Here is a 17,383-nt window from a genome sequence, read left to right as displayed (position 1 = left end):
CAGTTTTAACCTCCTTTGAGGTAAGTTTGGACAGCAACAATAAAATGAAAGGTCTTATTTCCTGATAGGTTGCTATCAGGTAATTTGGAAGAGCCAATGTCTCCAGCAAATATTCTTTGTGTAAATTTGTTGCAGGGGGTATTCAGATAAATTATATCTTCACGTTTATCTTCAGTTCCAGACTAAATTATGATGCTGTGTTTATGTCAAATCCTTTGTTGTTCTTTACCTCCACACACAATAAAAATACCATTCATGTAGAAAGCAAAACATTTGAACACAACTTTGATTACATCCTTTGATATAAATTAGAATGCTGTCACATTATCTGAAAAATTTGTCTGACTTACCTCAAAATCAATACCAGCTGGATTAACAAAATGCTAATTCTTAGTGTTGATTGATTTTGATTTAGAAAATTTCAAATGCCCAACTATGTAATTGGTATGTATACATCTTATCACATATGGCTAATAGTAATAGGCATACTATTTTGTTCTATTAAATAGGGGGTGGATGTGATATTGTACCCAAAAGATTTCTAAAGGGAAACAACATTAAGGTTAACATACTGACTGTCCAGTATTTCTATCCATTTGGTTTTCCCATTTCCAAAGGCTTCTGTCTGAGCACGGAAATATATATGACTTATCAAGTGGATTTTATATTATAAAACATAGAACATTCTTTAAATTTTTTATTTTGGTCTATAAATCCAACACATGCAAATTCACAATCTATTCTGATATTCTTTGCAAGCTGGTAAAGAGAAAGAAGTGACATTGGGAGATGAAGTATACTGAAATAATTGTTTGATCCAGCAATTTTAAACATAGGTTTTCAAACGCAAGTCTGTAAGACATGAGGGTTCTTGGTGCTTTCTGAGCTTAGTTGTTTTCTTGCAGACATTTCATTACCATCATTCAGTAACACCATCAGTGTTATTATAGACATCTGATGGCTTCATGGGAAGCAGCCAGGTTGAAAGATGTGAACTCTGGTTATTAGTAGCTTTATATCAGCGAAGATCTGGAGTTCAAAAAGGTTTGGACTCTTCCATTGTGGAGGTGAGGACAGCAACCTAAAATGGTCAGTAGGAAATGGCAATTGCATTTCCTAGGGTTTGCTTTATGACCATTAGTGGCCTTGAAGTGGGTCATGTTTGTGACTCTAGTTAAAATTTGTTGAAGCCGCCTCAGTTGTCGGCTGATGAAAGATGATGTCGGGATATTTGCACCGTGTTTCAGTGCACGTGGGAAAGTTTCTGAAACCGGTTTATAGCTACAGTACAAAGTTCCAACTGGAGGGAGGGGGGAGTCACGTGTCTCGTGCTTTCACCGAACGAAGGGCCGGGTCTGGATACCATACGACAGCGCCCAAACACACACATACATACCGGTCTCGCGGGCCCACCTCCGGCTCGACAGGCGAGACGGTTCTACGAGGTATCCTAGCAACCACCAAGACGGGGGTGTGACCGGCGGAGGTTGGGGGGCACCGGCCTCTGTGAGCTCATTTCCCAGGGCCTCCGCCCTGGAGGAGGGCTTGGCCTGCCTGGCGCGATCGTCGCGGGGAAGGTCTCTCAGTCGGAAACGGGAGGGGGGACTATGGAGCAGGGGCTCTCCGCTCTTTCCTTATACTGCGCCCCAGTCGCCGCCGCCGCCGCCGCCGCCTACGCCATGGATCAGGAACAGGTGAGTGTCCCTTTCCTCCGCCCCACCCGCGCCGGATCCACGGGTCGCCTGGCTCTTTCCTTCCGTGGCTCTTCCGCCACGCCTCAACCTTTCCTGGGAGAAGGGGCGACGGAGGTTGAAGCTACCTTTTCTGTTCCTTGTCTGGGGCAGAAGGCGAGAGGGCCCTTCTTCTCCCCTGGGTGGTATCCTTCCTGCTTTGGGACCGCAGGAAAACGAGCATTGGTTGATCTTCTACCTTCCAGATCTGTTAGATGTTGAAGTATGCAGCCCTTGTCATCTGTTGGTGAGAGCTGTAGCTCAACACGCCTGGAGAAGGACCGAAGGGGAGAAAGAGGGGTATATACATCATATATATATGATGGTTGTGCCGTGTTGCATGGCAGGCAGGCGTTTTTGGGGAGTGGTTATTTAGTTCCAGGTCAGGAATGCTTAAGGAAGTTAAGGATGCTTAAAAAGAAATAATCCAAGCTTCTAAACATAACCTGTGTGCTTGATATTTAGCAGATGATTTGTGAAAGATCCGCTTCTTATCCTCATCCCTCCAGGGGTCCCTTTTTCAGTTTCCAAATTCTAATCTCTTCTATAAGAATGTACAGGTAGTCCTCGATTTACAACCATTCATTTAGTGACTGTTTGAAGTTATAATGGTGCTGAAAAAAAGTGACATGATTGGTTTTCACAGGATTATGTAGAAATTCTCAGTCATGCAGGTCACGGTTATCCCAAAGGTGGTTTTTCAGGAGGCAACTGGACTTTCTGGTTTTTTTCTCTGAAGATGTTTCGCTTCTCATCCAAGAAACTTCTTCAGCTGTGACAGGAAAGCAGGGAATGGAAGGATTTATATTGCTTGCAGACAGCTGGTCATTGGCATCCTTTTAGAGGGTCGTTGAAACACTTGGAGGTTTATCTGTTTTCACAGGATTGTTGCAGCATCCCCATGGTCACATGATTAAAATTCAGGCATTTGGCAACTGGCACGTATTTATGACAGTTGCATTGTCCTAGGGTCATGTGATTACCATTTGTAACCTTCCCAACCAGCTTCCGACAAGTAAAGTTAATGGGGGAAAGCTGGATTCACTTATCAATTGTGTGTTCACTTAACAACTGCGGTGATCTGCTTAACAAAAGTGCAAAAAACTCATAAAATAGGGAAGCTCAATTAACAACTGCCTTGCTTAGCAACATAAATTTTGGGCTCAGTTGAGGTCATAAATTGAGTACTTTCTGTATGTTGTGATCAAGTGCGGAATCTTGCTTGTCTGTCCATGGGGGAATCTTGTAATTTTTGGAAGTTTGGTTGCTGTAGTAAATGTTTATTATAATTGCATCCTACGTTTTGCCTCCTACATTTATAACTGCCCTGTGACTTCTTGGGTCATCATTTCTTATCAGATTCCTCAATGTCTTCAACAATAGCAGAGCTACTAATGCATTGCTTTCACTGGAAAATTACTTAAAAATTCAGGGAGATAATCAGAGATGCATAATTATATGTTGAACTATATAGCATTGTCAAACATCAGGAGTTGACCACAGGAAAGGTTTTATGACATTTTGTATTATGTCATAAAGTGCTTTATGATAATTTTATTCATAAAATGTTTTATAAAATTTTCCAAATTTCAATTCCAATGGAGCCAGTGTCTTGGATTTTGGATGCATTTTCTACTCATTTGAGGTACAAAATGTTTTGCCCTATTATGCACCATTTCACACAGTTAAAAGTTTACAGAGAAGAACGTTTTAGTAGCATATAGATTGGCTCACATGTATCAAAGTATTTTGCATACAATAATACAAATTTAGGGAACTTCCATGAAATTTGTCATCCAATAGATAGAAGAGGTGTGGGGGAGGAAGAGTTGGCCAGAAAGAACTAGCATTACCCATGTACATTTCTTGCTCTTTTCTGAATTCTCTCTTTGAGGAAATGATTAGAACAAATAGATGAATTTATGTACTTTGGTAGAACATTTCTTGAGGATGAGAAAATGGATAGAGAAACAAGATGAGCTAATTCTATTTTATTGTAAGACTTTAATGTAATGTTACATGTGCTACTCTAAGAGCCTCCAAAACTGTCTGCGCCGCAGCATTCTGGACCAATTGTAGTTTTCAAATTCTCTTCAAGAGTACCTCATGAAAAATGTGTTGCAATAATCTAAGCAGGAGATGATGAAGGCATGAGGGACCGAATTCAGGGCCTCACAATCCAGACATTGCCTGTCCCAAAATAGAATAGTCTGATGAACATGAAAGTATCAGTATACATTACCATATGGAAATGGGGGGAATAGGGAAAGTTAATAGTTATTATTGTTACTATTGCAGTGTTGCTTCATAATAACAATCTGCTTTCTGATACATTGCAACATACATAGAAAGTTGTTCTGTGCTGTTACTTATCCATACCTTTTCATAAAAGGTTGCCAGTATGCTGTGGTATAGGTCTTGGAATTGTAATATGGCATTTTTTTAAAAAAAAACACCATATTCTCAAACATCTAAATAACCTTTTTTTATAAATATATGAAACTTTATGCTATAGAGAACAAGATTATACTAATTTGCCAACAAAGTAACTAGGCCTTAAAATAGAATCAGTAGTAAATATCTATTCTCCATTGCTAGCGGCTAGGTACACAGGCTTAATTTAAATAAATTCTGGATATAGTTGAATCTTGATTTACAAAGCCTGAAGATCTAGAAATTCTTATACATTAATGTACTACTATATGTGATCACTTACTAATAGATGAATTCATTAGTAGTACCAGTTTTTCATATAAATATAGTTATAAATATTGCTTTTCTGCTACCTTGATACTGTATTATTTACACTCACTGTTTTGATTTCTTGTAACTCTGTAAGCAAATCCCTGTTACAAATCAGCCTGCTCAATTATTAAATGAAGACCAGTTTCAGCTTTCAGCTAATTGCGCAAACCTGGCACAGGTGTGAACAGTTGTTGTACATGTAATGGATGTATTAGAAGGGACTTTTAAAACTAAAACAGGCATGCTTTACATATATTTTGGATGCATTGATCTATTATCCATAGTTTTCAGATGCCAAAGATAATTTGTGTTGTGCAATCCAATAAGTATTGCATTGCTATATCTAGCATGCTACCGTGTTTCCCCGAAAATACGACATGGTCTTATTTTCTTTTTACCTACAAAATATGGCTTGGGCTTTATTATGGGGAGAGGGTTTATTGTTTTGGGGTTGCCGGGCGGCTGCTCTCTTGCGAGCGGGCACCCAAGGAGCCGGGCACAGCCTTATGTGTTGCGCTGTCGTACAACCATAGTGTGTGCGCCCAGAGCAGCCACTGCAGAAAGACTCAGATTGGAAGCCACGGAAAAAGCCAGGCTGGAATGGCGGCAGCGGAGGAACTATATAGCAAATGTTCCAGTTGTTGTTCTATTTTGGCCTTTATTATAGTGGAGAAAATTTTGCAACCAAATATTCTTTCTTTTATTCTTTCCTCTTTTCTGGTGAATGATATCATTACTACCATGTTTCCCCGAAAATAAGTTCCAACCAGAACATGAGCCCTGGCATGATTTTTCAGAATGCTTGTAATATAAGCCCCACCCCAAAATAAGCCCCAGTTAAGATCGTCACCCATGGGGTGGGGTGATCCAGCCCACATGCTCGCCACCTCTTGTGCATGTGCTGGGTGAGTGGGGCGCCCAGCTGGGCCGTTACCATATTTCCCCCAAAATAAGCCCTAACGCGTCTTTTGGAGCAAAAAAAAAAGTCCAGCTCTTATTTTCTTGGATACACCGTAGGATTACGTTCTTTATAACTCCCCAGTTTTTCCCATAAAATATATGTTTAAAACTTACTAAGGCCTCTTTCCTCACAGAAAATATGCTGTGTAAATCACACTGGTATAAACTACCCCTAAGCAGCCCAACTCACCTTCACAGGTTTGTTATTGTGGAGAAAATAGGAGGAGGAAGGGTATTAGGTATGTCTGCTGCCTTGAATTGTTTATAAAAATAATAAAGGTAGAATAAAAAAAATATAAAATAAAATAATAGTAAAGCAGCAACATATTTTATTTATACCATATTTTTCTGCGTATAAGATGCTCTGGAGTATAAGACTCACATTAGTTTTGGGGGAGGAAAACAAGAAAACAATTCTGCCTCTGCCTACCAGCCTCCATCAGTATCATCTGGCTAGTGTTCTTGCAGCAAAGTAAAAACAGCCTGGCCCGCTTCAGCATGTTATCTCATCCGATTCAGCACAAGCAGCTGATTGGCAGTTGGATCGGCCTCCCAGAATACCGCCTATCAGCTGTTCCAGGCTGCAGGGATCGCCAGAGCTCATTGCCGCCTCCGCATGCTCCATTTTAGACCCATTCCAGGCTGCCAGGATCACCATAGCACATTGCCATTCTATTGCCACCTCCGTGTGTTGCGTTTTTGGCCTCCACACATCATGTTTTCGGCCTCCGCATGCCCCATTTTTGGCCTCCACGTGTGGCATTTTCAACTGGTTCCAGGCGGTGCGGATCCCCTCTGCTTGGAACTGGCCAAAAAGTTTCATTTCATTGTAAGCTCCACCTAATTTTCCTGCCCTTCTGATTATAAATTGCCTTGGGGTTATTAGCTGTATATCACAAGTCCCCGCCTCTCTTCTGGTAGACTGTGAAGATCTGACTTTCCCCCCAGATGTTAGCCCAGGATAGGGGTAGCTGTGTGGCATAGGATTAAATGCCTTGGTTGATGCATTATGTCTTAAAAAGTATTTTTATGGTTTGTTGTGAGCTGTTCTCCCAGCCTTGCGGGGAAAATCGGGTAGGAAACCCAAAAACTATGTTAACAAAATCTTGCAAGTCTGAAAATGCATCTCCATGCACACCCCCTCCCTGGTCTCTTATTCAGGCCAAGAAACTAAGAGTGGTTTCTTCTGAGCCTCTTGCCCCATCCACTATCTAATTTTAGGCGATGCAGCCTCTTATCTGACCATTTCCTTGGTAGCATTTATTTGCCTAGTCTCCCAAGGTCATTCTCACAAATCATTTTTTTTCATTGCAATAGATTAAGCAAGAGATGGTGACTGATTGAAAACTCGCTCAAGAACCTTCATTACTCCATAGATTGAACTCATTATCTTGATTGGTTTTGTATGCTTATAGCATATGTCTATTCTGTGTTGTGATCATCTTTTTTTTTTATTTTTGGCTTTTTATGATACTGCATTGGGTTGCTGTTTTTTTACTTTGTACATTACACCGCCCAGAATGCATAATTAGTTGAGAGGCTGTAGAATTCTAAATTACTAAATATACGAGATCAGCACGTAAACTTTTATGGAGTTATTGTTGCAGAATTATTATCTTAATTTAAATCTAATTTAACTAGAAATATCACACATGAAAGGCAGATTTCCAGACAATTAACTTTAAGTTTAATTTATAATAAATATCTGTAATTCTCTGTAGTTTTTGGACTTATAAGAAATCAGAGTTAAAATGGACTTTACTATTCTCTATACTTGATAAAATACTTGATATTTTTTTCTGTGAGGAAATTTGGATTATAACATGAGGGGTCCTGGATGCTGTCTGAACTGGGTTGTTTTCTTACAAAGGTTTCATTCCCCAAACTAGGTAACATCGTTTTGTAGATATAGGTGCTGTTTGGTGCTATTGTCACCAATTAAGCTATATCCGTGATGGCGAACCTATCACCAGTTGTTCTTGTTTCCGGTGCGCACATGCATCTTGGCTAGCTGATATTCATGCATGCTGGAGCCCCAAAAACAGCGCTCATGCACACTGGCCAGCTAGTCTATGAGTTTCCGGGGCTGCAGTGCGCAGGTTCTTTCCGATTTGGGCACTTGGTGCCAAAAAGGGTCACCATCACTGAGCTGTATGTACTAGTTGAATAATTACAGTTGTACTGAAAACTGTGGATCTTGGGCATTCCTGTGAAAAATTATTGTGTGACCTATTGGTTGTTTAATTCTCAATATTTCTTCATATGTCCTGGGGAAAAGTTTAGGTATTTTGACTAACCTCAATCTTTTTCTTTTTTTCTCTCTTTGGGAGCATAGTTTAAGTTTTACTACCTCCCTTTACTTATTATTATTGTCATAATCTCTATGATGGTTTATTTTTTTCAGCTTTTAATAGAATGCTGATAATAGCAACAAATATTGAAATTCCCTTTAAAATGGCAACTTCTGGTTTTCTAGTTACCTCTATTATTTTGGGGCCAGGGAGAACCTTGAAGCTACTGGGATTGATGCTGGAAGTAATGTCTCTCTGAAATTGCAAAGTATTTGAATCTGATTGTACCAGCTGAAAATATAAAAAATGCAGCTTTTGCTTATAATTTATAGAAAAGGATAGTTTTTCTTATAGTTTGGATTTTATACCATTAGATTTCAGGAGAGTATCTCATGACTTCTACAATCTCTAATCTGAATTCCAATATAGTCAGAAATTGCTAGGTAGCCTGAGCCAAATTTTTAATTATAGCTCTAGCAGTACTAAATTGATTAACATTAAATTCAAAATAAAAAATGATTTAACTCCTAGTAATATTGTAGAATACGTGAACACTCCCTGAAAATTAATATTCTCAAAACTACATCAATCAGTTGTAATTTTGGCTGTCATTTAGCAATCTATGGCATTATGAAATCCTACACAATTTTATGTTTACTCTAGAAAATCAAATCAACTCCAAAAATAAAATTACACTTTGAAAAATGAACCTTTCTCTGTCTTCAAGCCATTAATGATGTGATATGCCATTGCTGACAAAGATTGACTCAATATATATTATAATGTCTACTACAGCTAAATACAAATGGAGACAGAGGTTTTGAGAATGTGGAACTTGGTGTCATGGGAAAAAAGAAGAAAATTCCAAGAAGAGTTATCCATTTTGCAAGTGGTGAAACCATGGAAGAATATAGTACAGATGAAGATGACGAGCAGCAAGAGAAAAAAGACCTATTGCCTTCTGTTGATCCAGTACGTTTTTTTAAGTTTATTTCAAACTAACAATTCTTGCCCCATTCAGTCATCATTTGAGAGATATTTCCTTACCTAAACAGAGAAACAGAATGACCAAGGGTAAGCAATAAAGCAGTGGGAGTAAGAGTGACTTCTGACTTCCCTCCACTCATTTTTATGATGGTTGAAGTATCTTGGGGTCATGTGATCGCCTTTTGTGACTTTCTGACAAGCAAAGTAAATGGGGTAGCCAGATTCACAAAAGGCCATATTACTAATTCAACAATTGCAGCAATTCATTTAACAACGGTGGCAAAAAGGTCATAAAATGGGGCAACATAATTTCCCTTGTGGAATAGCTTAACTCCTACTGACTTCTGAATAACTTTTCTGAACACTCTAGAACAGGGGTCACCAACCTGTGACCCGTGGCCTATTTGCAACTGGGCTGCTTGAGTATGCGCACAGCTCAATTTACATGAGCAGTGGGCGCCAGTGCTCTCAGCTCCACTTGTGCGAGTCTGCCCTCGCACAAAACTATCCCCCTTCCCCCTCCTCCCAACTTGGAACAGTTGGGGAATGCTGCTCTAGAACAGTATGAAACATGATATGAAAGCTGAAGAAAATCAAAATATATTAAGATAGGAACACCTTTTAGAAATTGATGCTCATAATCAACTAGTGCAAATGATTTGAATATGAATATTTCTTTTTAAGATACATATTTTCTTGATTCAGGAAATGTCATTAGTATTGTTTTAGGATTAAATTAATATTATGTACTAATATTAAATTAGTATTAAAAAAACATGCTTTTAAAAAAATATCTGAATTAATTCATGCCAGGATGGGAATCTGAATACTGTTGATACTATGTTGAACTCAGAAAGGATAACATGGAGTATTAATGAAAGAGGTACAATGCTAAGGTACTCTTAGCACTTAAGGTACTCTTAAAATTTGTAGCATAAACAATTCAACTCTTTATTGCAGGCAACACTAACGTGGGGTCCTTATTTGTGGTTTCAGATGCTAAGAGTAGCCACATCAACACTTTCAGGTATGAGCTTGTTCTGTTTCTGTGTGCATACATAGGCAATAAATTGGTAAGAATCCAATGACATAGGCCAGCCAGTGTAATGGTAGTATAAATTAATGGGAGCTTGAATGATGTCCTTGAATGATGTTTCTTGAAGAGGAAATAATATTGATGAAATAATTCCATGCACTGTTAAATTTTGTTCTTTAGCCAAGAGAAGATATTCAGGAAGTTCTGAAAACACTAATTTCCTTAGTCACCAGGCCTGTTCAGTGTTCACTGAAGTTTAAAATTGGCATTAAATGCTATTTGTCTTCATAGAATAAATTGAAGCAGATTATAAAACAAAATCCTTTCAGTCTGCACTTTTCAATGCCTACTGTTCATCATAAACTGGCATGAGCAAATTGTACATTGGGGTGAAAAAATATTTCAGTGACATCTACCCTTTAGTTCCTATAAATATACCTTCTGCTTTGCTTCATTAGTTGTTTGAAATTGAGAAAGATGGAAGTAAAATCAGATCATTCTAAAAGTTCATTGGATAATTTACACTAGATCAGGAATAAGTTCTGAATCCCAATTTACTTTTTGGGTAAAAAGTTTATGAGGTGTACTCTATTCAGGTCTGATATTCAAAACAAAACCCGAAGGTCAGAATTTCTTAATTCTCAGTCATCCAGGTCATGGTTGTCCCAAAGGTGCTTTTTCCAAGAGGCAACTAGACTCTTGTTTTTCTTTGAAGACTTTTCACTTCTCATCCAAGAAGCTTCTTCAGCTCTGGCTGGAGGTGGGGAACAGAAGGATTTATATTCCTTGCAGACAGCTGGTCATTTGCATTCTTTTTGAGAGTCAGAGGCCACTTGGAGGTTGATCTGTATCCTCAGGGTCACCTGAGTAGTGCAAATGTTGAGAGAACACTGTTTAATTTTGACATAGCCTTTTTGACCCCTCTTTCAAACCAGCAGTCCTCTATCCAAAATGTAGACTTTGCTTTCTTCAAGAATGGTCCTTGTTTTTTAAATGCAGATGGGGAGGGATACGACATCATCTATCCCCAGTATACAACCCAGTCCTTTCAACAGTTCCAAGAAATTTGCACTACTCAGGTGACCCTGAAGTATATGGCACTAGTCACAAAAAGGTTTATTTTCCCCCAAATTAAAGGAATGCCTCAGGGCATCATAAAGCAACATGGGCATGATTAAGAAACAAAAAATAGTAGGAGTTACAATCCAGTTTCCTTTGGAAATGTACCATCTGCCCTGAAAAGAGACATAGTTGTATCATTTGAATGCCTGAATAATTAAGTGCCTCACATTCTTCTCAATTGGTATTTCATGGCTAATAATTCCCATCATGGCTATCATGTTGTGAGAATGACTATAATGTGCTCATAAAATGTTGAATTTGTGTGGTGGTTGTCTAAAAGTTCTCTCATTGTGAAAGTGTTCCCCGAGTGTTGATTGAAACTATACTCAAGAATTAATCTGGAGCATTCATAACACATTTATTTCATTTATTCAGTGTGCGACTTCCTTGGTGAAAAGATTGCCTCTGTTTTGGGCATCAGTACACCAAAATACCAATATGCCATAGATGAATACTACAGAATGAAAAAGGAGGTATGCTTTTTTTTTAAAAAAAAACCAATCCTTTTAGCAGCATAGATGTTGCAAAATCTTTTTCTGTAAATAATACTATTAATTTAATTGCTTCACAGTAGGAATGTACACAGATGATGTTTGTTTCAAAACAGAAAGAAGCACAGAGCACTTGCTGCTACAGAAGCATTCTGCTTGAGCTGTGATTTGCCAGGAATAAAAGCCAGGGCATTTTGTTGCTCAGAGTTTAAGATGGAACAAAATTCCCAGGCATCATGGCGGGATTTAATGAGCAAGTAGGGCAAAGCTGGTTTGCATCACCCCTTCTTTTCCTGCAGCAGATATAAATGCAGAATGTTCCACTGACCTAATCCCCACCCCACCCCCTTTTTCATTCTCCTCCATCATCTCAGCTGTTGCTAAGAATGCTCAATGTGGCAAATCTCAACACCCATCTTTGCAATAATTTCCCTTTTTCCTGGGTGCTGCTCTGGAGAGTCCAAGCATGGGTTAAATACAGCCAATCTGCCCAGGATCAGAATCAAAGTTCTGCTGAGCTTTGCTTGCCCTTGCCTTCAGTGCCTCTGCACCAGAGCGCTAAGGCTGTTTGTCTGAAGTGGTGCGTGGGGGAAAGTTTCTTTTCAGGCCTTACATCCCCACATTTAATCATGGCAGATGGGGCCCCTGAGGAGCAGCAGGTTGGTCCTTCCACCAGCAGGGCCTGTACCAGACAGGCTGGCAAGGCAGCCAGGGAGGCCATCAGAGCAAGCAAGCCTTACTCTAGGCAGGGAACTAAGCAGAGTTCGGGCCTAGACAGAGATGCCATCAGATGCCAGAAGGCTTTAGAGAAGCATTTTTCTAGGGCTCAACTACAGGCCCAGACAGCTGGGCCTGCTTCCCCTGGGGATCACTCACCCGTGGTTCAACCTGGTCAGGATCTTCCAATGTTAGAGAGTGAAGATGAAGGCCAGGAATTCTCCTCTGCTGATTCCATTGCAATGCCAGGCTCCCTTGGGTCTTCTATGGCCGATCGAGCAAACCTATTTGCAAGTCCTTCTGATCTGGAAGAGGAGCAGTGGGGACCCTTGCACCCCAACAACCGGCTATTCAACCCCCACCCAGAGCTCTCCCACCGGAAGATAGGGGACCCAATCTTTCCATAGAAATGCAGGATGTCATTGCCAGAGCCATTTCCCAAGGGATAGAGACCGGCATGTTGCAACGGGCCAAGCGCCCTTACAAATCATGCCCACTCCCGACACCAGGACCTTCGCAAGAAGTGGCTCAGGCCCAGCCCCCTCAGTCATTGTATTCTTCCTTGGCCATTGAGGATTCTGATTGGGAGGAGGACCTTGGTCCGGGGGTAGAACCAGAATTCTCAGGGGATGAGGCCGCTGTTCTCGACAAGCCAGCCTTTTCTGGCTTGTTCAAGTATACTAATTTCAAAACTATTTTGAACAAGGCCAAAGCCTTGACCCGCTTGGGTACTAGCACCCCAGCTCCGACTGCTCCTGCACCGGAGGACCTCAGCGAGGGACTCTTTGAGGAGCCAGAATCTATTCAAGAAATTGTGCTAGTTCCAAAGTTATTTCTTAATGTGGTGCAAAAGCAGTGGGCGCACCCCTAGTAGTAATGACAAGAAATTGTACACGGTTGACCCAAGTCTAGATGACTTACTGAAATTGCCTCCCGTGGACGCGCCTGTGGCGGTGCTCACTTCCAACTCAGTGCTGCCCCCTGAACTATTAGAAGGGCTCAAGGCGGAGGACAAAAGGGTCGAGAACGGCTGCCACAAGACTCATCAGGTGGCGGCTTGGGCCATTAAAACTTCCACTTCTGCGTCCTTCCTGTCCAGGGCGGCGCTACTCTGGCTGAGACAGCTCCTCGCCAAGCTTCTGGAGGGGGATACCAAATTTATCAAAATTATCGCAGCGACAGAGTACACTGCTGATGCTACTCTGAACGCTGCCAAATTTGCTTCTAAATCCCTGGCTTATAATGTCACCACCATGCACCTCTTATGGCTCAGACACTGGAACGCAGATATGCGATCCAAGTGAAAGATCGCCTCAGCTCCCTTTAAAGGCGGCAAGCTTTTCGGTTGAAAACAAGGACATAAAGAAGGTTATGCCTTTGGTCAACAAAAAATCTGACCATAAGGGTTCACAGACCTATAGGAGGCAGCACTTTCGGAATTCGGAACAGCGGTCTACCTCCATTTCCTTCCAACGTCCATACTCTCAGGGCACAGATAGGTCCCAGGATCATCAGCCCTTTCGTGACAGGAACCGTCAACAGTCCTTCTCCAAACATCCCTATTGCAGAGGGTCCAATTCCAGACTCTTCAGACGCTATAAGTGACCACCAGCGGACGGCGCCCATAGGAGGGCTTCTACAGCTGTTCCACGCCCAATGGGAGCGGATCACATCAGACCACTGGGTCCTTCAGATGATACACATAGGTCTAACATTAGAGTTCATTTCTCCCCCTCCAAACACTTCGTTCTGTGTCCAACCCCCTCCTGTCCGGTCAAGAAGGTTCTCATGGAACAGGAGATCCTTCACCTCAAAGACATAAATGCCATAGAACCGGTTCCACCAGGTCAGGAAATGACAGGGTTTTATTCAATACTCTTCCTTGTCCCAAAGAACTCTGGGGGGGGGATGGAGGGGGATCCTCGACCTAAAAAAGCTAAATCATCATATAGCATATTGGAGGTTCAAGATGCAGTCCCTTCAGTCAATTCTGGGTTGCATCAGGCCGGGAGATCTCCTAACATCCATAGATCTCAAGGAGTCCTACCTCCACATCCCCATTTGCAAAGCTCACCGCAGGTATCTGAGATTCTTTTATGCAGGCTGCTACTACCAGTACAGGGCTCTGCCATTCGGCCTATCCTCGGCACCTTGAACCTTTACAAAGATCCTAGTCATGGTGGCGGCTTTCCTGAGATATCGCCCAGTCCGCCTACCTTGCTACCTGGATGACATCCTCATCCAGTCATCATCACAGCAACAAGCGGTACAAGACCTGCAGCACACATTGCGAACCCTCCAACATCACGGGTTCCCCATCAACAAGGAAAAGAGTCGTCTGCATCCGACTACCAGGCTGCAGCACCTGGGCGCTATCATCGACACCACCAGCTGCTAGGTCTCCCTGTCTCTGGAGTGCTTGGTAAGCATCAGAAGCCAGGTGTTGCAGGTACCACACTCGTCACAGGCATCGGTGGTGCAGCTGTCACAACTCCTCGGCAACTCTTGGTTTCACCGGGCCCAGGAGGTCGTACTTCCGGATTTTTGTCCACATCCCAAACATCCCAAGGAGAAAAAGTGGCACATGCTCGATGTTCATAGAGTGATACATAAGTAAATCAAATGCAAGGCTGCCTTCCATCGCTCTGAATCACTTTTTGTCGCATTTCAACCGGCCTCCCTGGGCCACAAAGTTTCTTCTCAGACCATCGGCCGCTGGCTACGGGCCTGTATCACCTCGGCCCACGTTCTTCAATCTATTCCGGTGCCACGCCATATCACTGCACATTCTACAAGAAGCGCTGCCACTACGGCGGCCTGGGCTTCCCAGGCACCGATAGAGGAGATTTGCAAGGCTGCAATGTCTCCCTTTGTTCCAAACTACAGACTGGACAAATTTGCTTCTGTGGAGGGGGCATTTGGGAGGCGAGTTCTCCAGGACATTCATACCAGCGGAGAGACCCTGGATGCTTCCGCTTCCAGCCCTAGTGACACTTAGCTTGGGTATGTCCCATGATTGGACTCTCCAAGGCAGCACCCAAGAAAATGACCATTGGCTTACCTGAAGGGTCCTTTTCTGGGTGCTGCGAAGGAGAGTCCAATCCGCCCTGGGGTCTGCTCTGCCAGTTGTCATATGGTTCTGCGGAACTTATGGATACTTGTTATGACTTTCGTTGACTTTGTTCCTGAACTTCTCAGCACGCATTGTCCATGCCTTCATTGAAGAAAATCTGAAGATTAGTCGGCACCAGAGGCGTGGCTTAGTTTCAATTCAGTCCTGGGCAGATTGGCTGTATTTAACCCATGCTTGGATTCTCCTTCGCAGCACCCAGAAAAGGGCCCTTCAGGTAAACCATTGGTCATTCTTTTCACTTTCTTCCGCCACCTTCAGTAACCATTGCTTTTTCCTATTCTTACTCCCCTTTCCCTCTAAACACTTCTGCTTAGAATGTTTAGTTGCATGCTTAGTTTGGGTATGAGCCACAGCTATTGAAGAGGTATAAACAGCTATTTCAAACCCAGAATGGTTTGTGCAGATGCCATTTTAGAGGCACTTTTGATCTTGTGAGTATTTTTGCTGACAACCATGACAGTTGCATTATCATTTCATTCAATATCGGAATGTTTTTGGTTGAACAGTGAAAGTCTTCCAATATTATTTCAGTTCATTTCTTTTTTTATAAAGTTTTTATTTTTTTCATTTTTATAACATATAATCTATGACTATTACATAGCCAACATCATATTGTATTATTAAATGTTTACATTGATTCATCTATCAACTCCCAAAAACAAGTATTGGCTCTTCTGCTCTCCATACACCATATTTGTACCTTATCCATCACTTTCTTCTCCCTTTCTCCCCCGACCCTATCTCCTTTCTTCCCTCTGTCATCCTTCCTTTCTCTACTTCCCCTTCCTCTCTTCTTCTCATTTCATTTCTACTATAATCTTTCTGCTTTGATAAACACTCAGAGTAGCTAGTAAGAGTTTAAAATCAAAAGGAAAATACACATTAATTTAAAATTTATAATTAAATGAATACTGAAAGCATTTAAAAGTTAAAGCCACAGTGAAAGAGTGTGAGTGAAATGGAATTCCTGCAGGAAGATGTTTCCCCGACTGGGAACATTCCTTCCCATGTGCCAGAAGTCAGTTTTTTTCAATAGCAGATGCATTTTCAGATATGAATCAGACAGTTTCATTCAGTGAGGCCTCATATGAATTATGTATCTTACATCATCAATTAGCAGCCTAGCTTCAGATATATTTTCTGACCTACAATTCTGGGCATTTTTTGAAAGAGCATTTACAATAGATTGCAACTGTGATGTGTATTTTAAAGGATTTGATAGGATTCAAACTTGTTGAGAAGTAATCTATTGTAAAATATATCAATTTTTTAGGAGGAGGAAGAAGAGGAAGAAAACAAATTGTCAGAGGAAGCGGAAAGGAGATTTCAGGAACAGAAACAGAACCAAGAAGGAATGGCTATTCAGACAGCTCAGCCAAGGGATACAGCCTGTAGTACATTCATGAATCTAAATTTTGAAAGTGACGGAGAACATCAGTCTGTTGTAGAAAGTAAACGAGATTTTACTGTAGTGTCTGCTTAGAATGACATATGGTAAAATTACTTGAATTGCCAAACATTTGTTGGTCCTTTTTTGCATGTTTAGTGGCATGTAATTTATTTTAAAATATGGCCATGAGAGAGTATTAATATTACAGTTTCTTCAATCCATCTCTGTCTAATAAAGACCAAGATATTTATTTCACCTACTATAAAATGGAAATAAATGGGTTCTATTTTGATCTTTCTATGCAGAAGTAAAAGATCTTTCCCAAGCACCTGGTGCCTTCATGATAGTTATGAACTGATAACTATGTTTCTTTTTGTTTAAAAGTATATTTTGTTTTTATAACATTACTTACTGAAAGCTAGGTGAAAATTTTAAACTAACTGGAAAATAAATACCTTTGTGATTTAATCTAATTGCACTGTTGCACATGTTTATATGAATGTCCAGCAGTCATCTAATTCATGTGGTTTCGTTAATATTTGCTAAATAATGCTCTTAAAATTCATCTAAAAATTGATAAAGGATAAGTGTTGCAGGTCCAACAAAGAAGGGTCTAAAGAGTATTGGTTGGTTGATATTAAATCTCAGGCTTAACAAAATGTGATAGAAAAGAATTCCACTATTCCAAAGAGTTGATGCTTACTCTACATCAATATTAGATGAATTATTGTTGAATGTAAACACTGAGCAAAATTTTAAATGAATGTGCTGTTTTGTGAAG

The 17,383-nt window shown here is 40.9% G+C and overlaps 1 protein-coding gene across 4 annotated transcripts; it reads left to right on the top strand.

Annotated features, from left to right (window-relative positions):
* Positions 1-822: 822 nt before the first annotated feature.
* On the top strand, positions 823-17,075 carry FAM177A1 (family with sequence similarity 177 member A1). 4 transcript variants are annotated; one of them, XM_081937970.1, is made up of 5 exons: positions 823-1,067; positions 8,522-8,698; positions 9,710-9,740; positions 11,247-11,344; positions 16,486-17,075. In XM_081937970.1, the coding sequence occupies exons 1-5, from the start codon at positions 966-968 to the stop codon at positions 16,693-16,695; spliced, it is 618 nt and encodes a 205-aa protein (XP_081794096.1). In that variant the 5' UTR covers positions 823-965; the 3' UTR covers positions 16,696-17,075. The 4 variants fall into 4 exon arrangements, with proteins under 4 accessions (XP_081794096.1, XP_081794093.1, XP_081794094.1 ...); XM_081937967.1 differs by having other exon boundaries at positions 847-1,067; positions 9,674-9,740; XM_081937968.1 differs by lacking the exon at positions 823-1,067 and adding an exon at positions 1,316-1,694 and having other exon boundaries at positions 9,674-9,740.
* The last annotated feature ends 308 nt before the right edge of the window (positions 17,076-17,383 follow it).

Source organism: Natrix helvetica, assembly GCF_964273705.1.
Source record: "Natrix helvetica genome assembly, chromosome: 1".
NCBI classification, from domain to species: Eukaryota; Metazoa; Chordata; class Lepidosauria; order Squamata; family Natricidae; genus Natrix; species Natrix helvetica.
This window is presented reverse-complemented; position numbering and strand designations above follow the sequence as displayed.